The following is a 13,873-nucleotide window of genomic DNA, read 5'->3' as shown; positions in this document are numbered from 1 at the left end:
GCCGTTACACGCCGGTGGAAACGGTGAAAAGTTCGTCTCGCTGACGAACGACGCGATCTCTCGAGCGACAACGACGTCGAACGCGATAGCGAAGGAGGACGCGCGGCGGCAAAGTGTCACGCGCTCGGCAAATATCGCGCTATTAAGCCTCATGGGAATCGATCAGAACGGCGGGTATCGCAGGCTGGTCGATGCGCAGCTGCATAAATCGCATTCCAGACGCGTTTGCGTGTAACGCGGCGCGTTGATTTCGCGTTCAACGGCCGCAACTCGACAACGCGTCCACCGCTCTGCGGCTCGGCCATTATTATTAAGCGAGGCTCGCGCTACTCGCTCTATCTACCCCGCGATGAACGCGCTGACGCGTGTTCGCCACCTTCGGCCCTCCGATCATCATCGACCAATCTGCGATATTATTACCCGCCCCCGCCCCTCTCAGGTTGGTCGAGACGGTTCGCGTTGCCGTCGATGTATCGGCTCTCGCAAAGGGGATTTTTGTTTCCTTTGCCTCGACTAGAGAGCAAATCGATACGCTATAGATATAAGCACCGTCGACCAGCCGCAGGGTAGTTAACGAAAGCAAACGAACATCCCGTTGGTTATTTGATATTTCACGCACGGTAAAAGCATCAAATCTGTCGATATCGTGTATCTGAAATCGGCTCGAGCGACTGGTAATACCGGGTAAAAATCATGCCAGTTTAATTGGCATCGTGGTGAACGTGTCGCGGAACGTTGTCATTCAATATTTATCGGAATCGTTTGTTGCGCGACCCGTTTCATTTTCCTCGGCTTCCTCCGATTAATGCCGAACGAATCGCGCGGCTAATCAAGCATTTGATTAATAGAATCCGACCGCGCGAGCGGTGCGAGCCTCCGTTATTAAGTGCTTGCACGGGCGAGGATCGACGTTAACGAACAATATCGGATATATCGTCCCACCGGTTGTCGCGATGCTCTTCACCACTTTCGCGAGAGATATAATTACGTGCCAATCGATTACGCGGCCATTTATTCCGTCTATCCATTGGAAAGAATTCGAGCGGAACGCGTTCGTACCCGCGCGCTGAACAGAACGCCGTTGCAATGGCGGTGGCGTTGGCGTTCGAAACAGGGGTGGCGATGCTCGGTACGCTAATTCCCTCCACCCTGCTACTAATCTTTGGCCGCGGATACGTGTAGGATACGATACGGCGGTCGTGTGTAAAGCGAATATGTGCGCAACACGCGTCTATCGGGCACATCCGGCCCGGAAGATCCTTGGCAGCTAACACGTAGCAGCCATTAGACGAGATCGGCGGACACAGTGAATGCTCGACGATCGAGCTGTAAACGTTTAGTAGAACGGTCAGCCGACCAATATTATCTTGAATCATCCTTAACGAGCTGCGAGCTCTGCCGACCGATAACGGTATCAGGCTCGCGTTTACGCGCGCGCGCGCGCGCGTTTACAACACGCGTCAGACAAACCATCGCGCGTGGCTCGTTTCGACGATTAAACGGGCGAGAGGAAAAACCCCGACGAGAGGAGAGTTCACGCGAGAAGAGAGCGCTCGCGAAAGACGTACGAGGACGGTGGAAGGAGGGCGAAACGGGGGCGGAGATAGAGATAGAGGATAGAGGAGGGTTAACAACGTGATCACGGTTCAAGCACTCCCGCAGGATCGCCGCATCAGCTATCCCGCGCACTTTCTCGCCTCTCCTCTCGGGAGTTCGCCAGCCATTCTCGACTTCGCCCAAGAAGATAGACGCCATCCGGCTGTGCACGATCGCGCGTACGAATTCGCTCGCGACGAGTCATTTCCATCGCGAGCCTCGATGAGCCTTCGACGACTCGTTAAACTTCTTTTAAGCCTACTACCTGTTGCGTACTCCACCCCTCGGCGATAAACATATTCCAAGCCGACATCGAGCGCTCGGTTACCCTCTCGAGGCGAGCAATTACCCGGGGCACCGATTCCCGCGAGATCGAAAGCCACGCTACGAAGAAACTTCCGCTCGACTGGATGATAAGCCGAATTAATTTGATACGAATAACAAGGGTCGACGGCCGGTTCCCGCGGAAGCCCTTGTAACCGCATAAATCTCACTCCCTCCCGGATTGGTTACATAACACCGGATTTACTAGGCCGCAAAGTTTACACAGCCAAGCGCGCCGGGGTTTAAAGAATCACCGTCGCGCGCGCGGGCCCACCCTAACTCCTCCTCGTCTACTTCGCCTCCTCGTAACACCTAGTTATCCTCGGGATTTACCTCTGGCAGAAGCGCGCGCGGGCACACGGACGAAGCTGGCTGGTGGCTGCAAACACAGGGCCAGTCGGTGCGTGTCTGTACACGCGGGGAGGATCCCAGGAGGAAGGGTGGCTGATTCCGTAGCTTACGTCGTCCCAGGGTCGTCAGTCACCGATCACCTAACCCCGGTCACCACCCTAGCCGGTGTACATTGCTCGGCTACTTTGCTCCGCAGGATTTACACCGTCCTTGGCTTTTCGTCCCTGCCGATCGATGCGTCGTCGTGACGGAACTCTGGGAATCGAAACTTTCGATCGCGCCACGAATAAACAACGGGGAACGATGATACTCTTAGACAGACTATCCGCGGCCCTTGAGAATGTCCCCAAACGAGAGTAATTTCGTTGTCGTTTATCAACGACGAATCAAAATGTTTCCCTGCGGGGACGTTCTCGCAATTTGTACAAAATTGCTCGCGGAACGAGAGAAGAGAGAGAGAGAGAGAGGGGCCTGGAATTTCACGGAATAACAAGGTACAGGCAAAGTGAGTTCTGGATTGCGACGCGGAATATTGGAACGGCGCGGTGCGGCATGGAAAAGTGAAGAGGACCGTGTGGAACGTCGTCAAAGCGTGGTCTCGTCTCTCTCTCTCTCTCTCTCTCTCTCTCTCTCTCTCTAGCTCTCTCTGGTATAATCTCGCGCATTATACCCGGGCGCAGAAACAATTTATGCCATCGAGTAGGCGAAACGCACTCTCCATCGCAACGCGGAAATTCGTTGCGACGATTTCATCTTCGAAACCGTCACCGATCACCGATACTCGCTCTGAACTCGAACGAACTTTCCGTTCCCCTCGCGTCGATCGCGTTATCGCCGACACGCGATTAATTTCGATCGCAGGATCGCAGGCCCTCGAGTCGAACAGCCGAACGTCGAACGGTTGTCCCGATGAAAGGACCAGGGCGCTTCGAAATGGCGCGACCGCGACGCGGAGGACCCCATCCATCGGCCACGTCCATCCCGTTCCACTCTGGAATCCGCCGCGCGTAGATCGAATCGCGATTATTATTTAGCGCCGGATTCGCGTTGGTGAATAAACGCGATACTGGATGGTCGGTACCGATCAGATTGGAAAGCGATACCGGGCGCGTACGATCAATTACATACGTCGAGTGCGCAGAATTCCGGTGTGCAGGGCCTGGGTACCGGCTAATAAAGGTAACGAGGGCGGAGAGGGCACGGAGGAGGGCGGGGATGAGACATTTATCAGGAAAGGGGCTAGGTAGAGGGCGATAGATCGTGCGCGCAGCCTGGAACCAATGAATCGCGCGCCCCTCTTGCCAGCTAATGCAGGATAATTGACGGTTGATCCGCAGTTTCTGCGCCTGCCAACGCTCTGCTAACACCCGTCACGTCGATGTATCCCGGGACGGGTTATCATCGGGCGAATACCATATTATCTCGTGTAATCTAGACGCGCGGCTTCTTAGTCATTAGAAACAGCCCCCCCGGCTCACGGGTGTATCCGGTGGGCTGATTACTATTAATGGGCTGAACGTAAGTAAAGGCACGTCGAGGCACCGGATGTTGACGTTCGCCGAGCCAGCCGCGTTCGCGTTTACAGGCTGCGCGCCACGGCTTCAGCCTCGCTTTTCCTAGGTGTCTCGCGCGACGAACGATCGAAGGGCGAACCCTTCGACCGCGTGGGAAACAGGGACGGGACGGTAATCGAATATTTCGCAATGGCAACGCGTGCGCATAGTTGGAGCGACGCGGTGTTTTTAATTCCCTCGCAGTCCATCCTCTGCCTCGCCCCTCGGATCTGCGCGAAAAGAGTGGAAAGGTAGAACGGCGCGGACATACAATTACGCTAATTAGCAGATCGGGATATCCGTCTGGTAACGACGCGAGTGCATGAAAGCGGTGTTTGTTCGAATCGCCGTGCGTCGGCGGCGGCGGCGGGGGTGGATATTTCGAAACGCGGCGCGGGCCAGCGTTACATCAAATAGCATCTGGCACGTCAATCGATTCGCCCGGGCCATCCGCCATTCCCGCTGGACGACAGTATCGTTTCGTTTCGGCTAACGAGTTTTTAATTTTAGTTTTTAATTGAAACGAGGGGCGAAAAAAAAAAAAACGCCTGCCCGCTCCCTGTGTACCGGCGTGTATCATAAAAAGTTATCGTTCCCCGGCACCGAATAAAAAATAGCTCGATAAATTCGAACAACGCTGACCGAGGCTCGTAAATTAAAGCGTATAAAAAAGAAAAAAAAGAGAAAAAAAAGGGCCAGAGAGAAGCGGGGAAGAGAATTCCATCGGCACGGGTCGGCGGATATAAATCGCGAACGAAACGACGAATCTGTGAACAGACCGCGACTAATTAAGAGTAATCGCGAGTGTTTTAGATCACCGTCCCTCCAAATATTTTATCCAGCCTCGCTCGAGAGTTTATCGAAACGGGATAACTCGACTGGCAGCGATCACACTTTTCGAGGATCCGAGAGAGGAGAAGAAGATCCGTGCACCCCGCGTGCCGTCGCCGTTTAATTATTATTCTTGGAAACGATGGTTCGTGAACACACACCGGGCTTTATGTACCGCGGTCTGCCTACAGTTTCAACAACGTTAACGTAGCAGGTATAAACAATGGACGGAACGACGGCTCCTCTTTTCCTGTTTCCTCGCCTCCCCCGCCTTCGTCGAGAGATTTTCAAGCCACCGACCTTCGAAACATTGCCGTTCTCAAATATTCATGCTGTCGTTACCGTAATTATCGTTAATTGCGGCGGTTCACGGATGAATAATTCGAGATAAACCGTTCGATCCGCGCGTACATTAATCGAGCGGGCCCCGTTGTTCGCTGCCCCGTCTCGATCAAATAATTATCAACAGTGGTAAATAATTGTGGCGGTGGATGCGCTCGCTCGCTTGGCGCGTTAAACGGTGGAGCATGTAATTTTTAACACTCGCTCGGGTAAACCGTCGCGCAATTATTTCATTGCTCGAGTTCCCCTCTCTAGGGCTGTACAGCGTTGCGGAAAAGAGCAAGAAACCCTTTGGCAGCTCGCGCGGTGCCTCCTCGCGCGCGAGGCAACCCCGTCCGCGGGCGCGGCGGCTTGAAAAATTCACGCGACGCTTCGACGCCGCGCTCGCCGCTGGAATCGCTCGCTTCAATTTTTCACGCGTTGGTTAACGTTTCTAATTAACGCGGCCGAGCTTAACAGCTGATTAAAGATGGCGGTGGAAAAATGAAAGAGCCGCGCGGTCGGGTAACGTTATTAAAGTCGAACGGTGGCGCGCTCGCGGAAGAGCTCGTCCCGAGCCCGGTTAACGTCGACCCCTGGGGACCGGAGATTCGCCTCGATCGGAGAATTAACGCGCGAGCTCGGTCGGATTACGCTTCGTTCGTCGCGACAAAGTACGTAATCCCGTCGTCGAGCGAAATGAAACGTTAAATCAAATTTAAAACTCCTTCTGTCGGTGCTGGTGGCGATGGGAAGATCGGCTCGAGTCGTAAAAGGGGGCGCGAAGAGAGGGACGATGACGAAGCGCAGACGTCGAAGCGTAGCCGGAGGCGTTCGGTTTCGCCGTGGCGCGAAATTCTGCGTTTCGTCGGTCCACAGCGTGCAATTACTCATTATGTATATAAACATCGAGCGCGTTCTCGCGTGCCCCGGTTAATTCGGTAGAGATCGGCTCGGCGGTGTTAAGGAACGAGACGCGAGCCCCGCGGCTCTGTCTCTTAGTGCTCGGATCGCCTTCACCGTGGACGGGCATAGAACTCGCGGACGCGGTGTTAGACGCGGTTTATGGGTTTCCAATTGGCAGGTACAACTGAGTTCCTCAGAGAGTATACCGTGGCCTGTTCTCTGGCGAACAGCGGGACACGGTGGCTTGCCAAAACCGGTTGCCTGCCGTCGACTTTGCGCGACCGGTGGAAGCTAAACAGAATCTGACCAAGTGTGCTTCGGTGCAGTTCGTGCTCGCATCGAAAGGACGGACGACAAAAGAACGGGGTGGAAGGCAGAGAAGGGGAGACAGGAGGCGGATGAATCTGTCGCGCGTTGCGGTATGGTACACTACGGATGCGCGAAAACCGACAGCGGTGGAGTCGAGTGCTTCGTCGAGTTCAGTGAGACACCACACCACGTTGCTCGATAGTGTATTCTCTCTCGTTCCGATTGTAAAACCACCGCGGGATAAAGAAAGGGGACAAAGGCCGTGGGAGCGAAAAAGGGGAAGAGCACAAATAAATAAAGAGGAACGAGCGGAACTTTGTTTCCGCGCAACCGTTCCATTTCGACGGCGGAGAGTCGCGATTCTATACGCGCAAAGAACAAATGGGAATCGTTCTCTCCCTCGACTGACGTTTTAACTAACCGATTATCCGTCGGTCGAGTAGATTCAGAAATAGACGCAATTCCCAACGCCGTACACGGGAGGAGAGCCTCTCGTTTCGATAATAAACGTTGAGTAATCGGAAACGTATTTTTAACCCTCTCAGCGAGCCTTCGTCCCCTTAACCGTGCCTATCGTTCAGGCTTCTCGACGAGCCACCAGGTTTCGAGGAACCAGCCCCGCGTTCGACACCCTCGTTACGGTGTTTCCGGCACCGCGACGCGGTCCGCGTCCCCCTGGGGCATCGAGAGAAACGGGGGCGGTGAATTTTGAAGACGCTCGGGGTAGGGACGCGGTAAAACGTGGAAAAGCGTGGAAAAGCGGAGCGGCGCGCGATGAAATTAATGAGAAAGCTCGTCGACGAGGGTTGGGGGACGAATTACTTTTCTGGCAGCCGTTCCATTTCACGCGCAATTTACCGAGGACGATCCCAGTGCTCGCGGGCGGGAGAAAGATAGGAGAGGGCCTTTGCATGATTGCTTTTGCACGCGGCACCGCCGAAAAGGGACCGTCCTCGCGTCCGAGCGACGGCAGAGGAAATCGTCGACCGTATAACCGGTGACAAATCACCCCCGATCGAGTGTCCATTAATTACTCGACCGATGCTGCAAGCGTTCTCCACCCGTCCGCGGACCGGAACCCCGACCCTTGCCGCCCCCCTCCAACGACTCCCCGCTACCAACCCCTTTGCCTCTTGTTTTCTTTTGCCTTTGGTGTGTTTGTTGGGAAAATAGAGGAATCCTCGGTGCCGGGAATGGTGGACGGGAACAAGGTCGGCGCGATGACGAGGTTCGTCGAGGTGCTCGCCACCATAGGCTCGTTTCTGCTGGTGCTGGTCACGCTGCCCTTCTCGCTGTGCTTCACGTTCAAGGTTGTGCAGGAGTACGAGAGGGCCGTTGTGTTCAGGATGGGACGGCTGAAAGGCGGTGCCTACGGGCCAGGTAAATTCCAGGCCGAAATTTTTCGTACGGCCGACTTTTCGCTTGGTCCTGGCGCTGTTAATTCAACCGTGCGACTCGAAAACGGTTGATCGATCGCGTGCCCCACCGCAGCGGACCGTTTATTCGCGCGAGGTCTAAATAAAGTGCAACCCGGGATAAATCAATATTTGCGATACCGGTTCGAGTACCTATAATTCACCTACAAGTACCGGTTTCCAATCGAAATTGCAATCGAAGCGTGTTTTCCATTCGTGGCCGGCAATTATCGTGTTTGCCGTTTCCACGGCAAGCGGATGGAACACGCGCTTGTCTACGCTAAACGATGCCATCGATGTGACAGGGACGTTCTTCGTGATGCCGTGCGTGGACAACTGCGTCCGCGTGGATCTAAGGACGGTATCGTTCGACGTGCCGCCGCAGGAAGTGCTCACCAAGGATTCCGTTACGGTCAGCGTCGACGCGGTCGTCTATTACCGCATAAAGGAGCCGTTGAATGCCGTTGTCAAGATCGCCAATTACAGGTACGCGAAATCCTACCGCTGGCATAGCTGTCTCGAGTGAATCAATCTTCGCGTTAATCGAGCACGCGACGCGTGCACGTAGCTATAAAAATCTTGGAAGAGTCGCGTCCAGTGATCGGATCGTCGTCTCGAGTCGTGTAGAATTTTTAATCGCCGTTAATATCGTAACCATGTTTCTCCGGAGTTTCCACTAGTCCGGCGAAATGAACGCGGCACGCAGCGAGCGTGTTAATGCGTCGCGGAGGACCCGGCACTGGAAACGTCCGAGGAAATGTACGCTATCGTGAAAGCGATTTCATTCGCGTAATGCAAATGACTCGCGAAATACCAGCGACGGCTCGTTGAAAAACTCCTAACATTCGGCTCGCTCGAACGTGGAACGTGGAACGAGGAAGAGGAGAGAACGCGATCGCGTTTCTGTGCGAAAAAGGAACAACCGAAACAGCCGGCACGTGGGACCAGACGAGAGGGAGACGGAACAAACCGGAATTACTCGTAACGATTTTCACTCAGTTTCGACGAGACGCGAAAAATGATGCGCCTCGACGCGACATCGTCCAGCAACTTTTTCCCGCGGCGCCGTGACGGCCAACGGGAAGTTCGTTTGTAGACCAACTCGGACGTGAATTTCGGCGGAATTACGCGAAAATTAGTTATCATACTTAACGATCCTGTCTGTCCTCGCGTTATCAACGTTCAACTGCCCATCAAAAAGCGTTAATCGACCGGTGGAAAGCGATTCCTCGAACGGGGCGTGACCTCGTTCCTCCCGTTCGTCTTCTTCGAATTAAGACGAAATCAGGTGAAATAGGTGACGAAATTCTCGTAGAGCCCTGCGAATTAATTGAAATTCCTTGGGGAACCGGGTTAATTAACGTGGACACGATTTTCTGAAATTTTAATTAGCACTACGGAAACCCGTACCGCAGTTACGAGAGCAGGGGAGAAGGATTCTCTCTCGAGAGAGAGAGCGCGAAAGAGAGAGTCACCAATGTCGGGTAAAAATGTGTAGGACGCCGCGTAATGAAGTTACGAGAGCATGACAGAATTACTTGAATAATTTGCGCCGCGCTGAGAGCCTGATTAATTGTAAAAGTTACGTTCGCTCCGAGACGCCGATAATTAAGTAGACCGGTGTTTATTCGCGTAGTTATCCTCCAGTTCGACAGCTCGAGAGCGTTCAGAGTTCTCTCGAAAGTTTATCAAAAAGGACGATGGTGGCGGAGGCCAGCGAGATCCTCGTGGTGATCGAATTTATCGTCTCCGCCGACGCGAACCGACTGGTCAACGTACACTGGTCTACGTACGCGCGTTTTTAAACCGCACCGCTGACAGGTTCCGCGAGGCAGCCGACGTTTAATTAACGGGGCACGTCAGCCCGATGTTCAATTATGGAAAAGACGTCGCGGTGATTAAAGTTATACGGCGCTCTGAATTTTTTTCTTTTTTTTTTTTTTTTTTTACCAACTCGAAACGGCACTGGCCAACACCGACGTCCGCGCACCGTTTCTACCGCCGATACTTCCGGCGCGGTCGATCGACCGATCGACTCAGACCCCGTACGATGCACTGTTTCAGCCACTCGACTCGATTGCTCGCAGCCAGCACGCTCAGAACGGTCCTCGGGACGAGGAACTTGGCCGAGATTCTTTCGGAACGCGAGACCATCTCCCACACCATGCAGACGTCCCTGGACGAGGCCACGGATCCTTGGGGTGTCAAGGTCGAGCGCGTGGAAATGTAAGCGAACATCGTATACGTATATATGGTCGAGGATGCGATAACCGGGCGACTCCGTTCTCCGTGAAAGAAAAATGGCCCTGCGATCGATCATCCGGGGGACGAGTGAATGCTTGGTTGATGCGTAACCTCGCGATAAATATCATTTCGCGCGGAAAGGAGCTTATCATCGGAGCGGTTACGCCACGGGGGAACTGTATCGCGCTCCATTGAACTTGGCGGAAAGAATCCACGGTGAAATATACCCGCGACCGGGACGCGTATCATCGACAGCCTCGATGGAATCATTCGGCTTCCGTCGTACATCGTCCGTAGTCTCCTCTTCGAAAGGGATCCATCCACTCGTACGGCTACATGGAATGGCGGATAAGAATTGTTGCCGGCACGGTTACCGGTTGAAAGGTGGTTCTAAATGATCGAGGGAAAGAAAGTAACGTCGGACGCTCTATTTATGCCGCTGTCAACTGTACCGAATGGGAAAGTGCATTTTCGTGGCGCGCACCGGGCATAAAATATCGCCGCGCTCGTATATTTGGGTTACTCCGTTCGCGGCGCGTATCTCGTTTTATTAAAAATGACTATCGTCTGGCGAATGGAAGTACGTAAAAACCGGGGGGCGAGTGCATTTTTATACCAGCCAACGGTGTAACTAGCCTAAGAAAGCTCGGCTCTTTTTACCCCCACCCTCGACTGGGACGTGCGCGATGGAAAAATGGCCGCGCGGAAATGATTGCAGGTAACCAACGCCTCCTCCCAACGGTTAACTTTCCCCATTAGAACGGTGGGGGATATCGACGATGTAAAATCGACGGATTCCTCTGGTTTCCGGGGGGGGGGATGTAGTTCAAGCGATTTCGCGAAACTCGACGCGCGTCTTGCCGCGGCTCAACGAGAATTCGAGAACCGTTTGAACACCGGTCCGCTCAATGGAACTCGTTCAGACTTGGAATTCAAAACGATTGCTCGCCACGCTCGCGCCGCGCCGCGCCACGCCGCTTCGTACTCTCTCTGAAAGCGGGACCATCAAAGAGGTAACATAAAACAGAGAAGAAATCTTCTTTATTCCGACCGTGTCTACGGAAGTGCGCCAAGGAAGTTGCCCACTTTGCCGTAACTCGGAACTATCTCGAATGTGTCTGGCCTTGCACGCTCGTACAGGACGGTTCATTCCATGCGGGATCCGCCTCAAAAACAAAGATAACCCGACAACTTTACCTCATCGCGATCCCCCCCGTCCCCGTTAAAAGTTTCTCGCGCGCTTTACGGCCTGTTTTCTTCCCTTCCTTTCCCCATTTTCTTCTATTCACGGGAACGCAACTCGTATATTTTCCCTGCGAGCCGGCGCTCTTTCTCTCTGTACGTTTTCCGTTTGCGTTCCGTTCCGTCACGCCCTCGCGTTCCGCCGCGTTTACACAGCGCGGCTGTACGCGCGTTTACGTTCTCCTCGCGGCGTCTGTCTCTGGCGTTCCACGGAATATCCGTCGCCGCGGTTTCTGAAACGGCTTGTACGCGGCTCGCCACGGCGCAGACAGACAGGTAGACGCGGATCGAACGAGAACGTAACGGATGTTCCTGATTTAGAAAGGACGTTCGACTTCCGGTGCAGCTGCAACGAGCCATGGCCACGGAGGCGGAAGCCACAAGGGAGGCTCGAGCCAAAGTGATTGCAGCGGAAGGGGAGATGCTGGCATCCCGTGCTCTGAAAGAGGCCAGCGATGTCATTTCCATGAGTCCAGCCGCCCTTCAGGTACGTTCCGGACCGTCTCCCCGGGGAGCGTCGAAGATACCTTTGCTATCTCACCACCGCGCGTTCACCAACCGTTGTCCTCTCTGGTCGCGCCATAGTTTACGAGTCACTTACGATCGATTCTTTCCAACAGCTGCGATACCTGCAAACGCTCAGCAACATATCCGTCGAGAAGAACTCGACCATCATCTTCCCCCTGCCAGTCGAGTTTCTCACCCCTTTCTTCAACGCTGGCGGAAAACAAGACGCCTCTCGAACGTCGCCAGAGCAACTCGCTGCGAAACAGTCGAAGATCCAGCCCGACATCCACTCGAACGTCGACGGATCCGCCGCGTCCAAGTGAAAACGGGTACGCGCAGAGGACGGATTTAAAGCAGATACACTAGATTGGAAAACGGTACGCGCGCGTGCACAGGTTTAAATTGTCAAAGCGGCCTGGCGCACGGTCCCAGGTAAACTCCGCGCTTTCATCCTACCCCTTGTGATTACGAGCATGAACTTTCGCGCGCGGGCGCGAACCGACTCGACAAATAAATAGGTAAACTCGTGATTCGGCTGGAGCGTCGCCGGCTGTCTGTTTGATCTCCCAGTCTCTGGCACAGTGGAAAGAAAGTACACACGGGAAATATAAAGGTGGCGCGTTAACGACACTCGATCGCCGCGAAAGGAATCGCGGCTCGAGCGAAGAAACCACCCCTGTGGACGCTTAAGCTCGCGGGAAAGGTAAAACGTACCGCGCATCGCCGCGGCTGCTTCGTTCCTGATAATTAAAGTTGTAACGCCGACGTCGAAAGCAACCCAGCGCGACTGGTGCGGCGTTATACGGTCCGCGAGCAAGAAACGAACGGAAAGTATATAAATTTCAATTTTATCGCGGCACCCCGCGCGCCAGGGAAAATAGACGGTGGTTTCCTTGCGTGTTTTTAAACCGGAAGAAAATACGCGAGCACGGGACGCGCTTAATGCACGCGTATAGATACATAGAGTGTTTGATAAACAACGGAGACGCTTTAACTCGGAGTATTATTCACGCGGGAAATTCTTGCGTGAATTATAGCGGTGGTTAATCGTGCCACGGGATTAGAGAACTCCCGACCCGGGTGTTTCGCGGTTACCCGCGCCGAAAAAGAGTAGCTCCCCCTCGAAATCCCGCGACTCGTCGCGACCAAAGGTCTACCGGAAGCGCGGATTACTTCCGCGGTCCGCGCGCTCGTATTTGGACGCAACTAATATTGAAGATGGTAATTAATAAACAAACTGGCCCGCAGCGTATTAATTCCTTTGACTCAAATATTTGCCGTCGAAATTAATTCGTAGCCGGCAGATCCGCGTGTCACGCGGGCGGGGGCGTAATCCAGCCAAAGAGATAGCCATCAGGAATACACAGCAATTACGCTTAAAATCGTAACCCGTCGTGTCGCTCGGTGCTCGCGCGAGTCGCACCGTCGACAGACTCGGTCAGGGGGAAGAGGATAAGTCTCGCGAGCAAAACGCCAATCCGATATTCATATAGCCGTCGTTGTAATTGGATGGTCGAGGAGCGGACGGATACTCGGTCGAGCGATTTAATTAGGGGGGCGTCACGATTCGGCAGTGACGCTTTTAAAGAATCCACCTACGTGGTCGCGTTTTCACGGAAATTTTGCAGTTGCCCGTAATGGTTGCTCGCGACGCTCACGGTTCACGGCTAATTAATGTCGACGAACCGGGTCCGGTTGAATCGGAGACTGGCACCGCAGCTTTCAGCTTTTTCGCTCGCACAATCGTCGCGCCGCGCGCAGGAATGGCCGCTTCGTGAAATGCATCCGCGATTTATCAGAGAACCGGAAACGAATCCCCCCCCTCCCAGCTACCACCCGAGGCACGGAACGCGTTCACAAACGAACGTCCTTTCAGCGAGTCGCGTGCTCGCGGTACCCTTCCTGTGCCGGCTGTACAGCGAGAGATACGCGACGCGATCGCTAGAACCTTGGAGAGCAAACACCTCGGCTGGAATAATTAGGAAATTTCCGCTTTACAGACTTAGCGGGGCTACCTTTTGTCTAAACGTTGTCGTTGCTGTTTACGGGATCCCATTAAATCTACATATGAAATTACCATCCACCGACTCGGAGTGTTCTCCATTATATCCCGGATGACGGTGGACGCGGGGCGAACTTGCCGCGCATCAGCCAAAGCGAATAGACGGGCTTGCTCGTAAACAGAGAGAGGGACTCCGTGATTAATCTGCTAATTTCCCGCGTAAACGAATTACCAGGGAGAATCGATCGCCGCTGGTAAGTTGATCCGGCGGG

General features: G+C 54.0%; 1 protein-coding gene across 1 annotated transcript; it reads left to right on the top strand.

The window, feature by feature from the left end:
* Positions 1–6,187: 6,187 nt before the first annotated feature.
* Positions 6,188–11,922, top strand: LOC143428929 (band 7 protein AGAP004871). The gene is made up of 6 exons (XM_076904208.1): positions 6,188–6,364; positions 7,365–7,571; positions 7,912–8,092; positions 9,671–9,832; positions 11,414–11,579; positions 11,713–11,922. Exons 1-6 carry the CDS (start codon positions 6,304–6,306, stop codon positions 11,920–11,922), a joined length of 987 nt encoding a protein of 328 aa, XP_076760323.1. The 5' UTR covers positions 6,188–6,303.
* Positions 11,923–13,873: the final 1,951 nt, after the last annotated feature.

Source organism: Xylocopa sonorina, chromosome 11 (genome assembly GCF_050948175.1).
Source record: "Xylocopa sonorina isolate GNS202 chromosome 11, iyXylSono1_principal, whole genome shotgun sequence".
Classification (NCBI taxonomy): domain Eukaryota; kingdom Metazoa; phylum Arthropoda; class Insecta; order Hymenoptera; family Apidae; genus Xylocopa; species Xylocopa sonorina.
This window is presented reverse-complemented; position numbering and strand designations above follow the sequence as displayed.

Excerpts from the sequence above, each read along its gene's own strand:
- LOC143428929 (XM_076904208.1), top strand. The coding sequence starts at position 6,304 with ATGGTACACTACGGATGCGCGAAAACCGACAGCGGTGGAGTCGAGTGC. Across the intron at positions 8,093-9,670 it reads GTCAAGATCGCCAATTACAG|CCACTCGACTCGATTGCTCG; the intron begins GTACGCGAAATC and ends GCACTGTTTCAG. Across the intron at positions 11,580-11,712 it reads TGAGTCCAGCCGCCCTTCAG|CTGCGATACCTGCAAACGCT; the intron begins GTACGTTCCGGA and ends TCTTTCCAACAG.